Source organism: Seriola lalandi, unplaced genomic scaffold (genome assembly GCF_002814215.2).
Source record: "Seriola lalandi dorsalis isolate HSWRI2012SDOR001 ecotype SW California unplaced genomic scaffold, Sedor1 jcf7180002054840, whole genome shotgun sequence".
NCBI lineage: Eukaryota > Metazoa > Chordata > Actinopteri > Carangiformes > Carangidae > Seriola > Seriola lalandi.
Genome location: NW_019525393.1, coordinates 1097373 through 1118586, shown reverse-complemented (window position 1 = coordinate 1118586; position 21214 = coordinate 1097373). Strand labels below are relative to the sequence as shown.

Below are 21214 nucleotides of genomic sequence, written 5' to 3'. Positions count from 1 at the left end.
ACGCTATCCCCATTCAATCCTTTTTTTTTTTTCAGTCTCTTTGTAAATTGATGTCTAAAAAAAAAAGGGGGGGTGGGGGGCAAAAGATAATGACCCCTAAAAATGACTATCATGCTGAAAAAAATGTTTACTCCAAAAAAAAAAGAAAAAAACCTGCCTCTCTGCTTGCTGATCAAATCTGTATCCACAGACTTCGGTCTTCCGGCATGGTTCAGCAGAGTCCAGATGTTGCAATCGTTCCAACAGGGTGTGTGTGTGTGTGTGTGTTTGGTAAGAGACACTGAGGACAGCTGATGTAATGACTATAAAACATTTCCAAGAGTTCGGGTGACTGGAATGCTTTCAAGGAAGACATTGTTTGGTAATGGCTCTTGACGGTACATGTGCTCAGATGACTTCAAGTAAGAGACAGGCTTCAAATAAAAAGTTAGAAAATATTTTATTTACAACAATTTTTTTTCTTTTTTCCCCAACTGTATTAATCCAATCCCTTTTCTCAGCAACCCCCCCCCCTCCCCCCATAGTTTACATTTTGCATAGATACAACATAATTTCATTGTAAAAATTATAGCTCAACCATTTTTTTCAGAATTTGAAATAAAACAACTACGGCTGAGAATCCAATTGGGTTTGACAGACATCCATATGAAAATAATACAAGGGACTGTATATATATTATACATTATACGTGTATAATATATATAATATGTTGTTAAACGGCATTCATTTCACAATAAAGTCAAACATCAAATCTTAAAGGCACAATATTGCATGTAAGAGCTGACATCATCACGGTAATGTGCCCTTAGTTGGCTTCATACTTTCTCACAGTTTGTTACAGGTGACAGAGACTAAAATATGTTACAGGCCACAATCTGATTTCTATCTTTGGATAAAGCTGATTAAAAAGAGATAGCACCTTCACCCCGATGCAAACATCGAAAACAACTGTTTGTGCATTGTTTGTGAGTGTGTGTTTGCGTGTGTGTCTGTGTGTGTTTGTGTGTGTGAGCATTCACGCATTTGTGCGTGTTCGCAGAGGTACTGAAGCACGTACCCACTGCTGCTGTTGTCTAAGACGGTTGTAACGCAACATGAAGATAAGCTGCACATGAACAACACATACTGTACTGTGTGACACAAGGTGTACAATATTCACAGTGATACATTTCTCCTTAAGGCACTTGAAGCAGGCTGTGTTGAGCATTCACAATTTGATGCTTGAGCTTGCCAATAAGAAAGTCCCCACTCTTTCAGTTACTCATAGATACTCATCCTGATTGGTGCAATAGTTTCGTATTTAAGTTGGCAGCCTACTCATAGCGAAATGTCCAGGCTCAGCAGTGGCTAAATGACTGTGCACCACAAGTTATTCACATGCTGCTGTCTAGACAAGATCTAAAACTCAGATTCTGTGTCTTTCCTTGATTTCTCTTTTTCCTGTTCTTCCCCCATCTCTTTCTGTGTTTCAGTCAGTCAGTCAGTCAGTTAGCCTGTCTGTCTGACTGCGTCACTTGTTTCAACACACCAGGAGCACAAAGTGCTTAATCTCAACTCATGATTTTAAAAATAAAATCTTTTTACTTTCTATTTTATTTCTCTTTCCACTTTTTTTTCTCCTCTTCTCCTGTTAAGTTCTAATACAAGTCCTTCATGATCTCCTGCAGGAGTGGGTGTAAGCACATGTCCACCTCGGTCTTCTTCAGCAGCTGGATGAGGTGGACGTGGTCCGTGACGATCTGACGCAGGTCTGTCATCTTCTGGAGCAGCTTGGCAAACAGCTGCAGAGAGTCTGGGTGGTTTAGCTTCAGCTGCAGCTCCAGCGAATGAAGCACTGTCTCCTGAAGCTGCTCGATGGGCTTCACATTCAGGAGGCCTGGACGGTCTGGAGGGGTTACAGAGACATGGAAACACATCAAAACAGAGTGAAGAAAGGAATACAAAACAGGTACAGGTCCACAAGAGAAGAAGAATAGAGGAGACGGACAACGGTGTAAGGTGATATACATGAATGAATGAATGAATGAGAGGCGCAAATAACTAAACATTTACTTCCTATTAGATATCAAATGGTCATATCTGTGAATGGAGAATCCCTTAATTTAGCCGCCCCCTTATTGCCAGACCCAGCTGACTTATTGCTATTTACAAAAGCCTGCTTATCTTTATTTCAAGTTATAATCTCAGTGGTTTAGGTTAATAATTGATTTAAATATCAGATTTTAATCACAATCATGTTCAAGGCCAGACTTTTATCAAGTAGTAACATGCAAACCAGCAATATTAGATCAAATAGTGTGGACCTGTTCAGAAATATCAAAGTAAGGGTCCACAGGTCAGTTTGGTTTGCTGTTACACAAGCATTTAAGTTTGGATTTTAATCCGATTGTTTACTTTACTATTAAGTCATTAGAGCAATGTACAGCAAAAACTGTCATGCCCCCTGCACGAAATACTTTTCTTTTTTCCATAAATCGTCAATAATGGCATAAAAAAAAACATGACAGAGCAAGTAAAGTGAGGTATTTCTCAGTCACTCACTGGGTTGCCTGTGAAAGCTCAATTCATGTGTATGCTGTCAACACAACCCACACTTTTTGCTGTTATATGTACAACATGATGTAGCTGCTGTTTATTGTCCTCATGTGGAACTGATTCATTCACCTTTAGTTCTGCTCCACTTTCTTCCCAACAATATCTCGTGCCTCCAAGCAAGCTGATAAATAGGTCAAGGCTGGCACTAGATTGTGTGTCTATTGCATTGGGTTGATAACCTAGGTTGTCAACACTTTACATTCACAGTGAGCTAGACTGTTCTGATGCTACATTTCTGCCAGAAAATATTTTTTGTTGTAACTACACAACGTGAGAAGTTCATGAAATAAATTTAAAAACCTTAGTCACTTCCTTAAAGATATTATACATTTAGATCACTCTCCACTTTTAATTAAATGAAGAATTTAAAGAAGTTGTTTGACATTTGGGGAAATATGCTTATCTACTTTCTCGTCAAGCGATTGAGGAGAAGTTTCTAGTTTCTAGTTTGTTAAATATCTACAGAAACTGACAGAAAAACTTTCCCTTAAGCGCTACTACAACTCCTCTAGAGCTACTTTCATGTAAGCTATTGAAAAAAACAGCCTCTCACCCCCGCTGAGGATAATGACAGCCAGAAACAGCGCCATGTCGCTGTCGTCCAGCTCCAGCGTGTTGAACTTAACGGAGAACTCAAACTTTGGTTCCATCATTTGACAGAAAGGTTTCCTGAGACTCTTGAGGAACTCCCGCGTCATGAAGATCTGTCCATAGGAGATCAGTGTCCCGTCTTTGTTCATCAGAGGTGCCATCATGATGATCAAGACCTCAATCACACCATACTTCAACAAGGTGACCTGGGAAAAGAGTAAAGGGTTGAGGTCATGTTAATCAGATCCTAAGGGATGAAAGCTGGTTACCTGTTTGTTGGTTTGTTTATTTTTCAGCAGGATTACGCAAAAACTACTCAACTGGATTGCACCAAACCTGGAGTGATAGGGCATGGGCTATGGATGAACTCCCTGTTCTTTTGACTGTTCTTACTTTTTTAAATTACTTTCCTTAAGAGGCATTTTTCATAATTTTCATCAATTTCTTAGGAAATAACGTGTGGATCTTGATGTCAAACATCACATATGAATGGCGTTGAGATCTATGAGTTTGCACAATTTGGTGCAGATTCAGATGAAATGATATGAATTATAAATTATGCATTACACACAGAGTTGTACTCAGTATTTTTTTTTTAAATTTTTTCTTTCTTTATTGATAGTGCAGTAGAGAGAGACAGGAAATGGGGAGGCAGAGAGAGGGGGAATGACATGCAGGTAAGGGCTTTTCCGATGTGGGGGCCAACTGCAGCGAGGACTGTAGCCTCTACACATGGGGCGGATGCTCATCCAACTGAGCTACTTGACGCCCCTGTATTCAGTATTGATAGCAAGTAGCAGTGCATATGTCACCAGCAGTTTTTATGAATGCTTAACAGTATTTAATTCAACATGCAACTAATAAAATTACATAAAACAATAGTGGTTGTGACATAGCAATGAAACAATTCAGACAGCTGTAAAGCCGTATAACCATTTCTCCATTTCACCCAACAGGTAATAAAACAATACAGCTGTCTTGTGTAAAGATTAGAGATAATAAATAAATAAAGCTACCTGAGGACAAAAGACATGTGTGGGATTGTTTGGCTCTAGTGAGTGCCAGTCTAGTAATACGAAACACCTCAATAGATGAAAAACTGGCATCACTTAATGACAGAAATGAATGAATGGACGAGCAGCTGAGGCATCTTTGCATCTCACCTGATCATTTAGATCCAGATCAATGAACCCCGGGATACTCTTGGCGAACTCTGTCACTTCTCTCACTGCTTCAGCCGAGCGCGACTGACAGCTGTGGAAGAAACGTAGCTCCACAGCGTCCGTTGGTCCCTGTCCGCTGATGTTGGTCATTCCGAAAACACCACACTCTGTCCCCATGTGAACTCCTGTGACCCCTGAAATCGAATGAGATGTGCATAGCAGTTCAGCTACAGAGGTACGAGAGGAACTAACCAGCCCCTGCAAAGTTTTAGAATATCTTCAATGCAAACAACAAACTGATTTAAAGCTCAGTCAATAAAGGAACCTAACATTGTGGGATGATATCAACAAGCAGGAAATGCAATATGACGTTTCACACGGTACGTTGGTGCTACTAACCTCCGTGTCCAGCTGTGAGGGCAGAGGTCTGCTGCTGGTGCTCCTGGATGGGTATCTGCCTGCAGTTAATAAACTGCTCTCCTTCCATTAGAGACTTCATGTCATGGATGACAAAAGGCTGGAGGTAGAGAGGAAAGAATATGGAGGAAAAAGGAAAGGTGGGAGTAAGACAGAGCAGGTAGGGAAGGTTGGAAAAGAGCAGAAAGAAAAGCAAGAGAAAAAAAAAGGAGAGAAAAAAAGAAACAACGTCAGCTCCTCATAGGGCTCTTGAGGACATGTGAGCTACAGATGCAATCACACATACTGTCTATGCACTTTGGTCATGGCTCATTCTTCACCTGCAAAAGCAAACACTGCACATCTCATATGTCTTATGGGCAAAGTAAATAAATCTTAGCTGCAGGCTGAGGCAGACGAAAACACAATTTCCAGGTAAATGAAGCTTAACTGAGTTAAAGTCGAGCTTACTGTTTGGTAAAACACTGGCAAAGACATGCAGTGACCTGAAAGATGAATAGTACCATTCATACACTGAAATCTTCCCTTTTCATAGTGGTAAAATGAATAATTAGATGTCCTGCAGGGAATTACACAAGTTCTGAAATGAACATTATTTCCTGTGTGACTGAAACAAAAAAAATATAGCAAGAGGAACTGTGTCAGCTTTTTTGCTTGATGTTGCCTGTGTTAACTTTTAAAAGAAGAAACAACACATTCAGTCTCTTAGAAATGAAAAGTTCGGCTCACAGGCATTGAAACACACCCTTGTTTGCTGCCACAGACTTACTTGGTGAGCAAGCTAGCAAATGTTAGTTAGTCTTAGCAAACTTTAGATAGATGCTGCTGTATAACAGACAGACACAACCAGGGTGCATGTAACACAGACATTGATGAGTCACTTCATAACTGCTAGCAAAAGTAACTTTAGTTAAATTGAAGTTTAATTTGCTTTCTGTGAGCACATCATGTACAACCTAATGAGCAGAAAGCAGGTGTTCATGTTGCTGTTTGAAAATTCATCAGCTATACAAAGATTCATTTCCACTGCCTGGGTATCTGGCCAAAGTCGCTATGTCTGCCTTTTTATAATTGAATTTGGTTTGTTTATACAAAGAATAAATTTAAACTAAAGATACAATAATCTGGTTTCAGGTTGGGGTTATTTCTTGCTGGTCCATTTCCCTGGACTGATCAAATGTCTATTGCACAGAAACATCATCCCTTTTTATAAAACAATTCTGCAAATAACTGCAGTCACCAAGGATAATACAAGTTCCTTCACCTCTGATGGTGTGTGTGAAGTGCAGGTTAAAGTAAAAAGCATCAGCTCATATCAAAGTATAACAAATATAAATATTCTACAAAAGCTAAATCAATGATCCTCAAGTTCTTTCAGGAGGTTTGCTGTGGTTTAGTGAACAACCGAGGACTCCCTCACACAAACAGATGATTCAGTACCGTTTGGCTGCTATCACTCAGATGAACAGTCATAACAAGCAGACGAAAGAGATGCGGAGCAGCCTTGAACTTGAGCCGCGACTTAACCGAGAGAGAAGTAACAGGAAAGGGAAAAACCCAAGATGCTGCTTGTAGAGTTGGTCTTCAAATATACAGCCAATAATAATAATAATAATAATAATAGAGGGCCGAAGACCTGCAATTGGTGATATTTTGGTTAATTTCCATCCTTTCCAATTTACTGAATTGTTACTATTACTGTACTGAAGTAAAGGATCTAAGAGCTGGTTTCACGACTGATCCTGACTTGTGTTGGTCACTTAGGTTAAATGTTCCACTACACACTGCGCTATAAAAGAATGTAGTTTTGCATTAATCTGCTAGATTTATACATAGCTACATCCTATGTAGATCTCATACATTTTTCATTACAGAATATTCACTGCAGTTATCTTAGTTCAGTCTGCCTCACTCACTTGCAATTGAGTTGATGTGGATTTCCTGATTAGGTCTTTTTTGAATATTGAGATTCAATATGTCAAAACCTTAAGTACAAAAAGACAGACACAGATGATATCTCACATTTTCATGCTTCCAGCCAACACATTTTCCTACAGTCCATTAGTGTAAATGACCAAATGTCTTCATAAATTAGTTTGATTTTTTGAATAGGAAAGTTGAAGCCATTAGTGTACTGTACATCAGACTGCTGAGGAGCCATGTCATCCTGTTTCATAGCTTGACCACTGTAATCTGAGATATTTTCTAACAGCCACTAACATACAGGTAGAAACCAGTCGAGCCACTTTTTCTGTTGGAGCAGCAAAAACTGTCTGAAAAGATGTTAACATATGCAGTGGTGCGAAAGTTTGAACTACTTCAAGTGAAAGCTCCTGAACTCCTTCAGTTCAAAGTTGTATTGTTTTTCCCTAAATAGCTCCTTGTGTCATTTAAAACTTACAGCTGCACATGGGAGAACATCTGTATAATTCAATCTGTGATATAACGTGTAAGTCAATATACAGATATTTTTATAGCCAGGAAGGCTTCTTTATGTGTTTCCTGGCTATGAAAATATCTGTATATTGACTTACACAATATATCATGTCCTATATCTGATATTTTGGTAAATATGAGATTGTGTAAATTTTTGCTTGTCCTGTTTTGTAGCATTATGACGTTATTACTTTTAAAAATAAATGTACAATACTGTATGTGCTGTTTGGTTTGTGTGTGGTGGTTGGGTTGCTTCATCATATTAACCAAAACAGCTTTCAAAAATATAAAATTTGCACTGTACATCTCAATTATGGAGGACACAAAGCCGACAGGACAGAGCAACTGGTCCAGCAGCTCAGATCAGAGCAGGGTGAGGTGAAGTACAGTAAATGTTGATGATACGGCTGATGTCTCTCTGGAATCCAAAGATAAATGAGGGCCAAATGCACACGGCAAATAACTTATGAAAGGAATGCTGACAGTCAAATCAGGTAACAGGAGAACTGAGCTTTTGAACACTAAAATATGAAATCACACCTGAGATGATTTGCTGAACTGTTAAATACAGTATCATAAGAATATAATCTATAACAGATACATTTTGTATCTACATGTAATCATCATCTAAATGGTCAAAGTTTCCCTCACCACATAATTACCCTGCTCACGTAGCGAACAGGACTGCAATAAGTTCCAGTGCTGTAAATTTATTGCACTGTGAAGGTTCAATGGAAAGTTCAGTTATAGAAAACGCAGGCAAGATGAAGACTCCTACCATTATGTATACAAATAAATAAAAGTCAAGTAGAAGGCGGTAACGCAGTGCTGCTTACCGCGTTGTCTCCAGTCTTCCCAGAGAGGATGGCCCTGGCCTTGGCCTTGGTGAGGGGGAAGTATTTCAGATAGGCCTCGTACAGATGCCGGGACAGAGCCCTCAGATCTGCTGCCTCCGGGTGCATGTGCTCCATGTCGGACGAGAACTCAGCCAGCAGCTTCTCCTTCTCCGCCTGGGGCATTCGGCCAAAGCGAATAGCTGGGAAAGGAAACAGAAACATGCATTAGTTCACAAATAGACAAACACAGACACAGGTTGCCAGGCAGGCAGACATACAGGAGCACACAGACAGATAATTAAAAAGCAAGAGTAATCACACTGACTAGGAGGAGTGTTGACATATTAGATATATGTAGGTGGGTATCCATTTGTGACTTAAACCCCCCCCCACACATTCTAGTTCAAGAAGGAACACATCAAACCACTGAAATAATGTACCATCTCAAATCCATTTCATATCATTCAGCATTAGCCTTAATATTCTCAATAACACCTTAACAGCACACTAACAGCACTAGTTTATTATGTTAATTTGCTTGGTGACCTCTTAGCCCACTTATTGCTTAACTTTCAACTTTTTTATTGAGGTTTTTGGTTACTTGACATTGACATTGCAACCATGGTTGTCAAATTTATTTATTACAAGCTCTAATATTTGGGCAGAGATCGGAAAAATTTGATGACCTCCTATCTGCAGCAAACAAACACCTTATTACTAAATACAGCAGTGGAAAAGGGTTGAAGAATGAATGACATTAAAATCTGGGACGATTCAGTTCAGAGGGGTGAAGTTTTTCTTTTAGCTGTTGCTCAAGAATACTTTTGGGACTCACTTTTCTTAACTTTTCTTTTCATAATCCCAGCATTTAGTAACAACCCTTTCAACTGCCCAGATGTTAGCACATTAAACATAATTTTGAAATACAGACACAGGAAATTTTGTAGAATGGAAAGCTTCCCAGCATTGCGCCTGGAAATCCAATATTTTTGAATTTTGAAAAGACGGCACTGCCCTGTAAATACAGCAGAGCTCAGATATCCTCTACACATGACTCACGAAGCTCAAACCATCTTTCAGTGAAAGGGAAAATCAACGTAAGACACGTTCTTCTTGTCACTTTATGAGGTGTGTCTCATGAAGAGATTACAAAATTTAATTCCATTCGATATAGTGTTTTTGTGTTATGATGTTTCCACAGCTCACTGCAAAACCTGAAAAACTATCTTACACATTTTAAACTAAGTCTCTTCTCACCTTTCCAGCTGTTCCAGATAATACAACACGGTGCATTTACACATACATGCACCAAACAAAGGAACCAAGTTTTTTTCCACTTGTCAAAGATCAACTTGACACTGTGTTGCTGTCAGTTTTTACTGCGGTGGAGTGGTTTTACCTTTTCTATTTAGCTTCTTCTCGTGTTGATCACGAAAGGTACATCACTTTAGAAACTTTTTCAGAGGTGGTTCCATGTCTTTATATAAAAGAGGATACCTGTTGTACTATTATTACCAATGATTTTCCATGACTCAAGCTATAAATAATCCATCTACATTGCATTACACCCGACAAAGGTATTGCTGTAATCTAGCTCCTATGGTGAGTTTGGTGAAAATGTTCTAATCTACATGAAATCTGATGCCAAGTTGTGAAACGGTTAAACTTTCTTTTTCTGTTAGTGGAAGTCATTAATTATCTCTCCATTCAAGCCTGTCCTCTGCGTTTACTCCACTGTGTGTGCGTGCGTCTGTGTGAGTGTGATTGTGTAATGCTGACTGTGCAATGAATGCACACCTTAAGCAAATGAATACAAACTAAAGCTGCCCCTACCACGAACAGGGCACCGAGCCGGCAGCGGTGACACAGCAGATCGGAGAAATCAGTTGAGGTCTATGTACTCCGAGATGTCAATCATTGATAAAGTCAAAACACTGAGCAGATTTTCAAAGCACCCGCTGTACCTCCAGAAATAACTTAAGAGATACGAGGGGAGGTGGAGGCAGGGAGAGAAACACAGAGATAAAGTGGCAGGACAGGAGAAAGAAAACTACAAACTGTAGACGCTAAAACTGTTTATGTTGTTGAGTTTCAAATCCACAAAAAATCATATTCAACTTCATCTCAAGCATGTTTGAAAAAAAAAAAAGACTTTTTCAGCTCCTGGCAAATTCCAAAAATGGGCTAAATTTGTTTTGTCTTCTGACGTGCAGTTTGAGGGGAGGCATGACTTCTTATTAATTGCTTTTATGATCAATGATCTGGCTCGGTGAGGATTGGTTGAATATCTGGCCGACTGTCTGCACTTTGAGAAGCTCCATGGTCTGATTTAGCACATGACTCCTATCTAAATATCTGTTAAAAACTGTAGGGAACTTTTCTTTTTAAATAGTCCTTTATTCTTGCATGTGGATAAAACTGTTGTCTTGAAAACGCTGTGATATCAAACTGAACTTGAACTGAGCACTGCAGAATAGACAGAACACACTGTCTGCCTCCAGCCATCTGCAGCGCTGTATTTTTCTTTTTCTTCTCTCCTTAGTTTCTCTTGATAGTTGTAGAAAAGCACAAAGTAACGCCGACTTTCTCTCTTTCTGTCAACACTGCTGAGGACACGGTCATCCCGTTTGAATGAACTTTACTAGAATTGTCAGTGTGAGTTCAGTGTGAGTACTCACATCCTGCTGGTCAATTGATCCCTACAAGATGAATGAAAAAAAAAGCCTCATGTCTGCCCAGCTTTAGTCAAGATGCATCTATTCTAACAGCTCAGCAGCAGCTGTGCCAGGAAATCTGCTTGGCACAGTTTCCTGACTATAACTCTAATTAGCCAAACGCATGTTCGTTCACCTGTGTGCCAGATATTCTCATGAAAGCAGAAAGCTGTGTTGAATCAGCCAACAATAGGATTATGTCCAGAATCTGTCTCCTTATATTAACTATTAAATATAGTATTTGAGTGTCCAAATTCTGAGTGTGAATTTTCAAAAATGCAATGGTCTGCATTTTATACACGCAAAAATGAACAGTCACACTACACCTCTCAGTGATGACGATGATGATGGTTCATAAGTGTCTGAAATATAAGTTAAATGCTCACCATAAAATAAATAAGTGTATATTATCTACTGTAGGCAGTAGATACAGATGTCATGTTAGTACCAGATGTGGACGGTCTAAAGTTCCCATGTTCACAGGTACTTTCAATTAATCATTGTTATACTAGAGTCACCCTGGATTCCCCTCCCCATTGATTTAGTTGAGGAGCAGGGTGAGAAGAATTTGCTTTTGGATGCAAAATCACAAGGATGCCCCAGGTCCAGCCAGTTGATTTGACAGAGGAGGGTGGGATTGACCTCTCATTCAGAGAATTTTGATTTTCTAAATGGCTAAATAGAGAAGGAGGGGTGCTGCTTGGCTGCAGTAAGTGCGCACGCAATGATAGAGGATAGATAGACAATAAAGTTTTTGATAAAGAGTTGTATAATCTATAACACTGCCAGCTTCTTGCCTCCACAATGGAACACATTTCCCCAGACTCAAGTCTTGTATAATGACAGCGTTCAGGACTATGTACAATATTACACAATATTACACGAGTCGAACACTAGCCTGTAACATCACAGCCTTTTTCAGAGTGGGAAGACTTTTCAGATATCATCATCAACGATCTTACATCATAGAGTGAAAGCTGTCATTTGTCTCAGCCTAACAGGTGCAACAAAACTAACAGGAGAGTCAGGGCGATGTCATTCAGGCAAGACCTATGCACGCCTACACAGTCATGAGAGCCATGCTGAAACTCACCTGAGGAGGAGGAGTCAGAACTTGATATGAAAAGGGCTATAGCTGTACCAGGTGATGCGCTCCAGTGGGCAACAAAGGCTGACAAAACAAAACCATTCTCCTGAAGAACAGTAATGGGTGAGGGCGAAGATTTCCACTAGAGAAAGAATTTTACAATACAGTACATGATTTCTCTAGATATATTGTACTTTGATGTGGAGCTTGTGACGTGCTGTCATCTGATAGCTTTGACCTTGTATTTCAGTGGGTAATTCCACCAATCATACCTGAGATCACCTCAGATTGTTGTTATGAGACGCTAGCTTGTGAATCTAAACGGCTGCAGCGGTGGGAGCAGCAGAAAACCGAGCTGGGCGTGGGAGGTTTGGCCATTTCCTGTAGTGTACCATGGCTGTGGAAGGGCTGGTGGATTTAGCTCATTGCATTTGTTAAATCTAAAGAATTTCATTCAAAGTTATTATATTGACAATGTGTGTATTATGAGTGTTGTCACAAAAAAAAACTCAATAGCCTTGATCTTCCTGTATTTTTAAGGTGATTATGAAATATTTGGGGCCCACAGATGAAAAATTTGCTTTTGGCTACCGCTGGTGCATTTACAACAATGCTAACTGATGAGACAATTACAAATACGTACTGTCTGTTCATAACTCAGCGACAGAAATGGTAGAAAATCCTCACCATATCTGTCATATGCTCTCACTTTGTATATCAATCAGTCACGAATTTAAAAACTCAACTTAAAATTCTGACATTTTTAACAGGCCTATGAAGGCAGTACAACCATGACTGTTAGTGATGTTCACAAATATACAGCAGGGTCTTTTTTGGACCCCTCTGTACGTACAACACAAAGTGGTTCGCTCACATCACTGATGTGTTTTCCACACATTCAAAGAGCAGCAGAGCTGATAGAGCACATAGTGTTTATGGGTGTTTTTAAGCCACATTCTTGTTGGTACACAGTCATCAGAGTGTGAACACACTTACTGCCAATTGTTGTTTCGATTCTGCCAGAATGAGCCTTGGGAAGCCCAATATACACAACCACAAAGACAGGTAGAAATTCAGGGCTTTGGGTGTTAGGGGGAGTTTTAAAGTTAAAACCCTTCAACCACAGTTTCATTTTTAAATTGTGCTGTCAGGGTACGTGTTTTTTTTTTTTTTTTGCACAAGTGCTGGGAACTGAAACATGACCCCAGAGGTTGTAATACCACAGAAGAAGCAACTGGCAACATACAAGACAGTGGTGTACATTGCTACATACACTACCATCACACCTCAAAGACCAAACTGGCAACACTGTGGTGAGGCCTGTGTCTCCTGTTCTCAGAGCATCAGAGGAAGAGGAGCTGGTCTTTAAGATGACACTGCCTGGGTCACAATTTCAAAGAAGAATCAGTCTTGTTTACACATGCTTATTTATAGTCAGTGTAAATAGAGGTTTAATTCCTGTGTGAAGAACAGGCAAGTAAAAACCTAGATGTAGGGAGTGCCCATAGGTGACAAATAAATCAAGAAGGTGACACATACTGTGATTGTACACTGATTGTTCTAAGAGGTGTGTATGACAGCGTCACCATCTTACCGTTGTGTGACATGCCGACATTGAGGCACTTCTGGAATCGACAGTATTGGCATTTGTTGCGGGACTTCTTGTGAATACGACAGTGAAGGTCGCAGTGGTCGTACACCAGCTTTAGCCTGATTGTGCGTCTGAAGAAACCCTAGGAAACAGAAAGAGCAAAAACAATTAGGCCTACTTACGGATGTTGGTACTGCAGACATCTGCCTTGTTTCTTTACATTTGCTCTACTCTGCTAATTCTGCTCCTTTTCTAAGAAGTGGTGAGAGAGGTGTGCCACAACTTGTGCAGGAAATGCACATACACTTATTTTAATGTAACTATTTTTTTCTATAGGATTGATTGTGTTGGGCTGACAGGTAAATAAGACAGTTAAAGTATGATCAGACATAGTAAGGAAAAAAAAAACTTTATTGGATCTACCTTATAAACAGAAAAAACTGTTGTACCTAGATCATAAGAGAGGCAAAGATGGGATATTACAGAAGGGATGAAAAAATCATTTTGATTTTAAAATTCTCATTGTTTCATTCAAGTTACTTTTTGGTGATGCAGCAAAAAGTGTCTATTGAGAGATGCAGATTAGATTCGTGGGTCTTTCTAAACTGTGATGACGTCAATTATACCCCTCACAGCTGGATTGAAAAGCAGACTGTATTTTAGGGTGGGTTTGTGCTTTGATGTTTTCAACCTTAGGACCAAAGGAGCCATAAGACTTGCTTATCTCAGCTATTAACTCAGCAGCCACGGTCAATCTCGCAAACACATACTCCTACACACAGTCACGGTGTTTGTCTAAGATGACTAAGAAAGCTAATGAAAAAAAAAAAAAAGGATTTAGTAGGACAGAAAAAGAAAGCAGTGAGGGGCAGAGGTTCTAATAGGAGAAGTGTAATGAGACTTTACTCAAAGTATACAAATCCACATCTGGACACAGGTGGCTGGAGGCTCGTGCGTTTGGCATCTGCCTTCCTACAATCCCCAGATGTTCCCTTTTTAATCGTAAGTTATTTAAAGAAGGAGGAAGTTAAAGGGGGTCAAGACTCCACCTCAATAAAGAATGTTTTCTGTTTTGAAACAATTAAGTGTTTGCCTGCTTGGCTGACCCCATCTTCTGGTGAGTCTCCCATGAGACTTTAGCAGAACAATGACTACTGTACCTTAGCTTCATTCAGCCTCTGGAGGTATAGTACGATTTAGACTCTGTACATTATAATGGATCCAACATAACAGCCCTGACAGTGTCACAGAGGTGCTGATTCCTCTCTATGTTTAAGGCTGTAGTTAGAGATCATATTGTATTGGATTACATTACACTGTAAGTCTTTTTTTTTTCATACTTTTGTTGCTCCAACGTGCAAATAAGGTTGACAAAATATTAAAAACACATTTCAATATAACACAGTCCTGTACGACACTATCACAATGTAAAGCCTCAAAATGTATTGTACAATTGAGTCAACATACAAACAACAGAAGTGGTCATCTCTGAGGAAAAAGGAGCATTTTAAAGGCTGGCAAAGTTCTGAATATTTTCTATTGACAACAAAAACCAACAATGTGTTTGTTCATCTTTCAATACTGTCTGACTTTAATTTTCATTCTCCTCATCACGAACATGTGCTTTGATTTTTAAGAAAGGCTAAAAACTTTCCTAAAACAGCTGGGAACTATAGTTTTATGAAACTGTTAGACAGGGGAAGGCAGTGGATTTGTTGGGGACAAAGTTAAGCTGCGGGTTTAGTTTACAGCACCTGGACGGCGTATGTCTCGCATGTACCCGTTATCATTCTGCTATTGGGGAAATAAACGCTCTGGCTTGTGTGTATTTGTTTAAACCAATCACAGGCTCTAAGCCCAGGATGCAGCGACGGTGCCCCTGCAAAATAGTGTTGTCTCTTCAGTAAGAGACGTATATGGACTGTGTGATTGTACAATTCCAAATCTTTGTCAAAACTTGCCCATTTTCAGCGAGCAGGTTTCAAACTCAGCGGTTGCTGTTGTTTCCCGTATCGAAGGGGATTTTGAAAACGGTAAAAAGCAGATAGCAGAGGTGAGCAGAACGCAATTGGCAGTAAAGTTGACAGGCGATGGCAGCCTTGTACCCACAGTCTACATCCGATGAGTCAGACTAATGCGCCACCAACTCAAAATAAACTACAGTGTCCATGTTTATTGTAATAAAGAAACATGTTGCCCCGTGAGGCCATGTGGCTTATGTATGTGTTTTAATAGTTTTTGGACAATACATAAATCTATGGCATAGAGGAATAAATGATACACAAAACTTACCTAGTTTAATAGATTAAATCTATTGTTGGTTACATTGTACAGGTGATTTTGTTTTATGGTCACTTGTGGATTTTTATACTTTGCAAGTTTCTTCTTTCTCTGATGGTAACAAAGTGAAGGATTTTAGTCCAAAAAATTTAGATTTTTTTTCAAAATTACAAGTGATTGTATGCTTAAATAACTGATCTGTCATTTTAATAGTTGCCTATAATATCTAGAAATCCAAGCTTTAAAGATAATATAAGGCTATCTTGTTAGAGAAAGTTTTCAAATCTTTTTATTCGAATAAAAAGTAATAACATCTAACAACATTTACCATATTCTATTTACTATTATAAGTCTTATTGAGCTTTTCTTACACCTTAGAGACAGAGCTGTATAGCAGCTTTTCTTACTATTTTTCCTGGAATAATTTCAGACCTGTGAAAACATCTGCAGCTGTTTCTGAAAATCTGTCTCACATGTCTTAGGACAATGTCACAATTTATAGCTACTCTTCTTATAATGTCTCAATACTTCAAAGAAAATGGAAATATGTGTGAAACCTCCCCCGCACTCTATTAGTTATTTATACTCTATAAAGATAGACAAACAGACAGACAGTTTAAGGTGCCGGCTGTATGTCTGTAGAAGCATGTGCAGGATGGAAAAAGTATGGGGCTTGTGGTTAGAGTGACAGACATCTAAAAGATGAAAAAAAAGCACAATTCTCCCCAATGCATTATAGAGTTTTTATTCCACCAACCTGTTTCACCTCAGAGTGACACATGGTGACAGAAAAAGGATGGCTGGCAGCGAAACAAAACTTTGCAGTAGAAGTTGTTACACCCATCACCATTTCCTGACATGACTCTAAGGTGGTATGACGGCCGATTTTTTTTTCTTGAGCATTACTTTTTGAGAGCAGCAATCATTCTCTACTGCTGTGCATTGTCATTTAAGACGTAATCAACCTTTCTAAAATGACAGGGAGCCAGGTAATTCCTCAGTCGTCAAAGGGAAAAATTAGCTGCCAGAAAATTTATCTGCAACTATTTTGATAAGTGACTTTATCATTAAAGTCATTTTTCGAGCCTCTAAATTGCAAAGATTTGTTGCTTTACTTTGTCTTTTGCGATGGTAAATTAAACACCTTTGGGTTTTGGACAAAAAAACAGATAAAATAAATAATTGTAAATTGAAGCCATAATGTAATCTGGTATTTTAATCACTATTATATAGCCCGCCCCAATTTGTCTTAGCTTCATCTTTGCTCATGATATCTTTCAGTCCTACCTTACAGCCTTCACAGGCATGGACGCCATAGTGAAACCCTGAGGCTTTGTCCCCACACACCCGACACTCGATGTTTAGTGATGCCGCCGCCGTATCGTCCTGGAGCTTGGAGAACACGGGACTGTCAGAGTACTGAGGTGGCGACTCCGGCTCCAGCTTGATTAAATCTGACAGAAGAAGGACACATAATCAGGCAGGTGGGACAGGTGGACAGAGAAAACTAAAACTCTCTGACCTTAACGGTTTGTTGGTTAAATCTGTTTTCTTTAAATGTGATGTATGAAATCTCTTCACTGGCTATAACCACTAGTGTGATGATTTATCAATATCTGTACCAGCTCTCCTCTTAATGTGGTACACCTGAAGCATTTTCACATTCTTGTGCAAGGAGCTACTTAAAAGAAGTTGCATATGACTCAGGCTGCACCTCCTGCAAGTGATTATTCAGCAACAGAGAAAGAAAGCAGATAACGTGCTTTGGCTCTGGTTAACCCATCAACCAGACCGGACTTACTGTGCGTGTTTGGCTCCGTCCTGTAGCTGTGCATGTTCGTGTAGTCCATGTTGGTCAGGTGTTCTTCGCTCTGCGGTGGACTGGGGTCGTAGGCCACGCCAACGGAAGAGATGGAGGATACAAGCGGGGGAGACAGGGAGGAAGGGATGGAGGTGGAGGAGATGGAGGCGTAGTCTAACGTGGACAAATGCTTCATGTCGAGGGAGTGGGAGCTGTCGTCCAGCTCCGAGAGGTCCACGGCGCTCAGACTGAAACCAACAGGCCAGGCTAGGAGCTGCTGGGTGTCCACCATGTCTACTGTGGAGAGAGATGAAGCAGTGCGGAGTCAGCGGATGCAATATCCTTTGTTGACTGTATGTGGCCTTGTTAAAAGAAAACAACACTAGAAGAACTCGAGAGAGGAGGGGAGGAAGAGGAAAAGTTGGAGAGACAGAGGGAGAAAGGGAGGAGGAGATAGAAAAATAGAGGAGAAAAACAGGAAGGGAGAAAGAGAGATAACAATGAAAATGTGCATAGACAAGCCGACATTCAGCAATGCACATGGCGTTAATGATTAAATATATCAGTTCAAAATAGGCTAAAACATAAACAATGGATACACACACTCCCATGCAAACACCACTATGACTACCCCCCCGGTCCTCGGCTCGTTCCTGCAGTCTGTCTGTTATCTAGTAAACAGGGAGGCAGATCGTGTCACAGGGAGTACAAGACGAACTCTGGCAGTAAAGAATGCCTCTTCTGCTCAAAACACCGTCTCCCTCTGTTGCTGTTTGGGTGGCTCACTGTGTGATTGCCCAACCAAAGGACACAGAAAGCAGGACAGTCTGAGCCTCAGTCTGTCTGAGGCCAAGGATGTAGGATTCTGAGTTTTGGAGGGAACGGCCTGCACGTTCTGAGTGCTGAAATGTGTTACACTAAAACGTGCTACACTGTGCCGTCCTGAGACTTTTTCAGTTTCTGGGGATTTTATTTTTCTATCCTGGCGAGACTGTGATTTGGTCATATTTGTTTAAGTATATGACCGATTTTCAATGTTTTTCTTATCGACAATAAATCCCATTGAAAAGCCCAACACCTACAATTCATGTGTCCCCTCTCCCAGTACCACACATGTATAGATTCATTAAAAAAAAAAGGCAAAATACTTAATACCTGGGCACTGTGGTCTTCAGCAAACATTACTCAAATTGGCATGTATAGTGCATTTACCAAGGAGGGAATGTTTTCGACAGTGTCTGTTGGTTTGTTTGTTTGTCAGCAGGATTACATAAAAAGTACTCAACTTGGTGGAGGGATGGGGCACAGGCCAGGGAAGTACTTGTTGAACTGTATTTTTTTTTTTTTTGTCTGAAGTCTGGTGTATGTTGTTTGACAATGAGTTTGGTGTAGGTCTGCACTCTCTGCGTGCCCTTCTAGCTGGGAACTATTTTTAGCTGTAGATTTAGTGCGCTAGCAAGTATTTACAGCAGCAGGACGATGTACAGCGTATGAGATTGACTAAAAATAAACTACAGTGCCCGTGTGCACTGTAATGAAGCAACACGTGAGCCAGCGAATTGGTATGGCTCAATTATGTCTTTTTAGTAGTTTTTGAACACCAAGTCGCTTACACTTGTTATTATAAATTTATTTTTTGGTTTTGGTCTTTTCATGGGATTTGTTGACACTAAGAAAAATATAGGTCATCATCAACGTTATCCTTTAATAAACTCTGTTGTTTACCTGAATCATGTATGGAAAATGAACTTAATCAACACTCAGAAAGTCTCGGAAACACGTTTCTACCACACAGTTCCCTTTAAATATTCAGATGTGTTGATAAAAATGAATGAAGTCAGTCATTTCAACATCTAACTCAGATGGTCAGACATTGGAGGAGAGAAGTCAGCTGAAATGGTCAAAGTCCAGTCATCAGAGGTTACTACAGTCCAAACGAAAGCCAACCACATACAATGCTATACAGTACAGAGAGGGGAAAGTTTTTACAAGGTTGTTTGGTGATGCAGCAATAAAATATGGTGTTATTTAGGATGTATTTAATTGTTAAAGTGATTTTTCTTAACTACAGACCCTACATTATAAATAGTTAAAGCTGTTTCAATGTATGACGAGAAATTGTGAAATATTTCAAAAAAACTAGGGCCAGAAATAAAAGATATATAGTTATTCTTAGAAATAAGTGTAAATAATATTGACAAATATTAATTTAATTAGTTTATTGAAGAATAAGGCTGTAGCAGTTCTATATTTTGGTTGGTCAACAATTCCCACAAAAAAAACCCCAAAAAACAATAATGCATGTGTCCATCTCAATACCAAGAGCAATTTTCTGAAGTGGGTAAATTAATTAATTAAAAATGTGTCAGAAATATATAGTCTCAGTTTTCATAGAGTTTAAATAATTTCTTTAAACAGCTGAGAACTGTAGATTTTTTTTGTTTTCAAACTTTTCTTAAAAAACAGGAACGAGTGAATCTGTTGGGGAATATTATTTACATCTAGTATTTACATCAGCAGGATAGTGAATGTGGGATTGATCGAAATAAAGCACAGCGCCCATGTTCACATCACGCACTGAAAAGTTTGGTTCACTGACGTGTTTTTAATAGTGTTTGGCCACCAATGTTTACGGCACAGAGAAATAAGCTATATTAGGCATGGATATAGAGACAACATTTGTCAGTATCCTTTAAGATATTCCAAAAACTTTTCATGCAACATTTGATGGCAGAATACTTGTTCTAGGAAGGAAATAGCTGATCCGTGACTTTATATATATATATATATCTGTGCTGGAAACTACTTAGTTTTCCCACGCTTTTTTCTTTTTTTTAAGAGGGAGGAAGCCATGCTTGATTTCTGACCCTGATTTAAACTAAAGAAACTATGAAAAGGAAAAGGCAAACTAGCAACAGTTTATAAATAATCAATAGAGTAAAAGGTCTGTGTACTGAACTACATGGCCTGCCAAACAACCTTTTGTAACCAACACCGAATCTCAAAATAAACCTCCTCTTATCAACCTTGAGCGCTTGATTTGGGGAAAAAAACGCAACAAAGAATGAGATGAATTATGCAACAGGACAGAACTAAAATAGCAATACTCAGATGGCACAGTAGCACCAGGTATAAAAATTGCTTGAAATGGCTCCAAAGTATCTGGCAAAACATCCCCATGGAGCAAACATCCTCCTTTCTCAACTACTCATTGTTTCCTTTTTACTTGTTTGGAATGTGGCAACGAAAATCAGTGGGGGGATCCACTTAAAATTCACACCGACTGTGACATTGTTTCAGAATAGGAGAGAGAAAGTGTGTGTGTGTGTGTGTTTCCCCGCAGGCTGTATAGCTTCCACCGCCTTGGAAGCAGCTGAGGGGGAAAATGCTGACTATTAATAACCAGAGAAACCTGGTTATTTTTCCATTTGTTGGCCGATCGCCAGGTGATCCCAACCTAAAATAGACAAAAGCATTGGAGCCGCTTGTGTCCTGGTTGGCATCGAATCATATGGAGACAGAAATCTACTGGGAGAGGGAGAGAGAGAGAGCTCCAGAGATGATGAGTGAGGGAGATAAAGTGAGAGAGGTGACAGAGAGCGAGTCCCTAGACCACTTCAAGAAATCAAATGGCACTCTAGAGGTTTTCAGAAAAAAAAACCCTTATCTTAGGAAATTCATGCTCTGTACTCAACACCACTTG

General features: G+C 39.6%; 1 protein-coding gene across 1 annotated transcript in view; it reads right to left on the bottom strand.

The window, feature by feature from the left end:
* Window positions 1–422: 422 nt before the first annotated feature.
* pparg (peroxisome proliferator-activated receptor gamma) overlaps window positions 423–21214 on the bottom strand; it is a 34755-nt gene continuing 13963 nt past the window's right edge. The window contains exons 2-9 of the mRNA XM_023426826.2: window positions 17512–17808; window positions 16998–17164; window positions 13434–13572; window positions 8039–8238; window positions 4749–4866; window positions 4350–4543; window positions 3149–3392; window positions 423–1885 (exon numbers count right to left, since the gene is read on the bottom strand). Coding sequence (XP_023282594.1) covers window positions 1638–1885; window positions 3149–3392; window positions 4350–4543; window positions 4749–4866; window positions 8039–8238; window positions 13434–13572; window positions 16998–17164; window positions 17512–17808 — 1607 coding nt within the window. The 3' untranslated portion in view covers window positions 423–1637. The remainder of the gene's footprint in view (window positions 1886–3148; window positions 3393–4349; window positions 4544–4748; window positions 4867–8038; window positions 8239–13433; window positions 13573–16997; window positions 17165–17511; window positions 17809–21214) is intronic.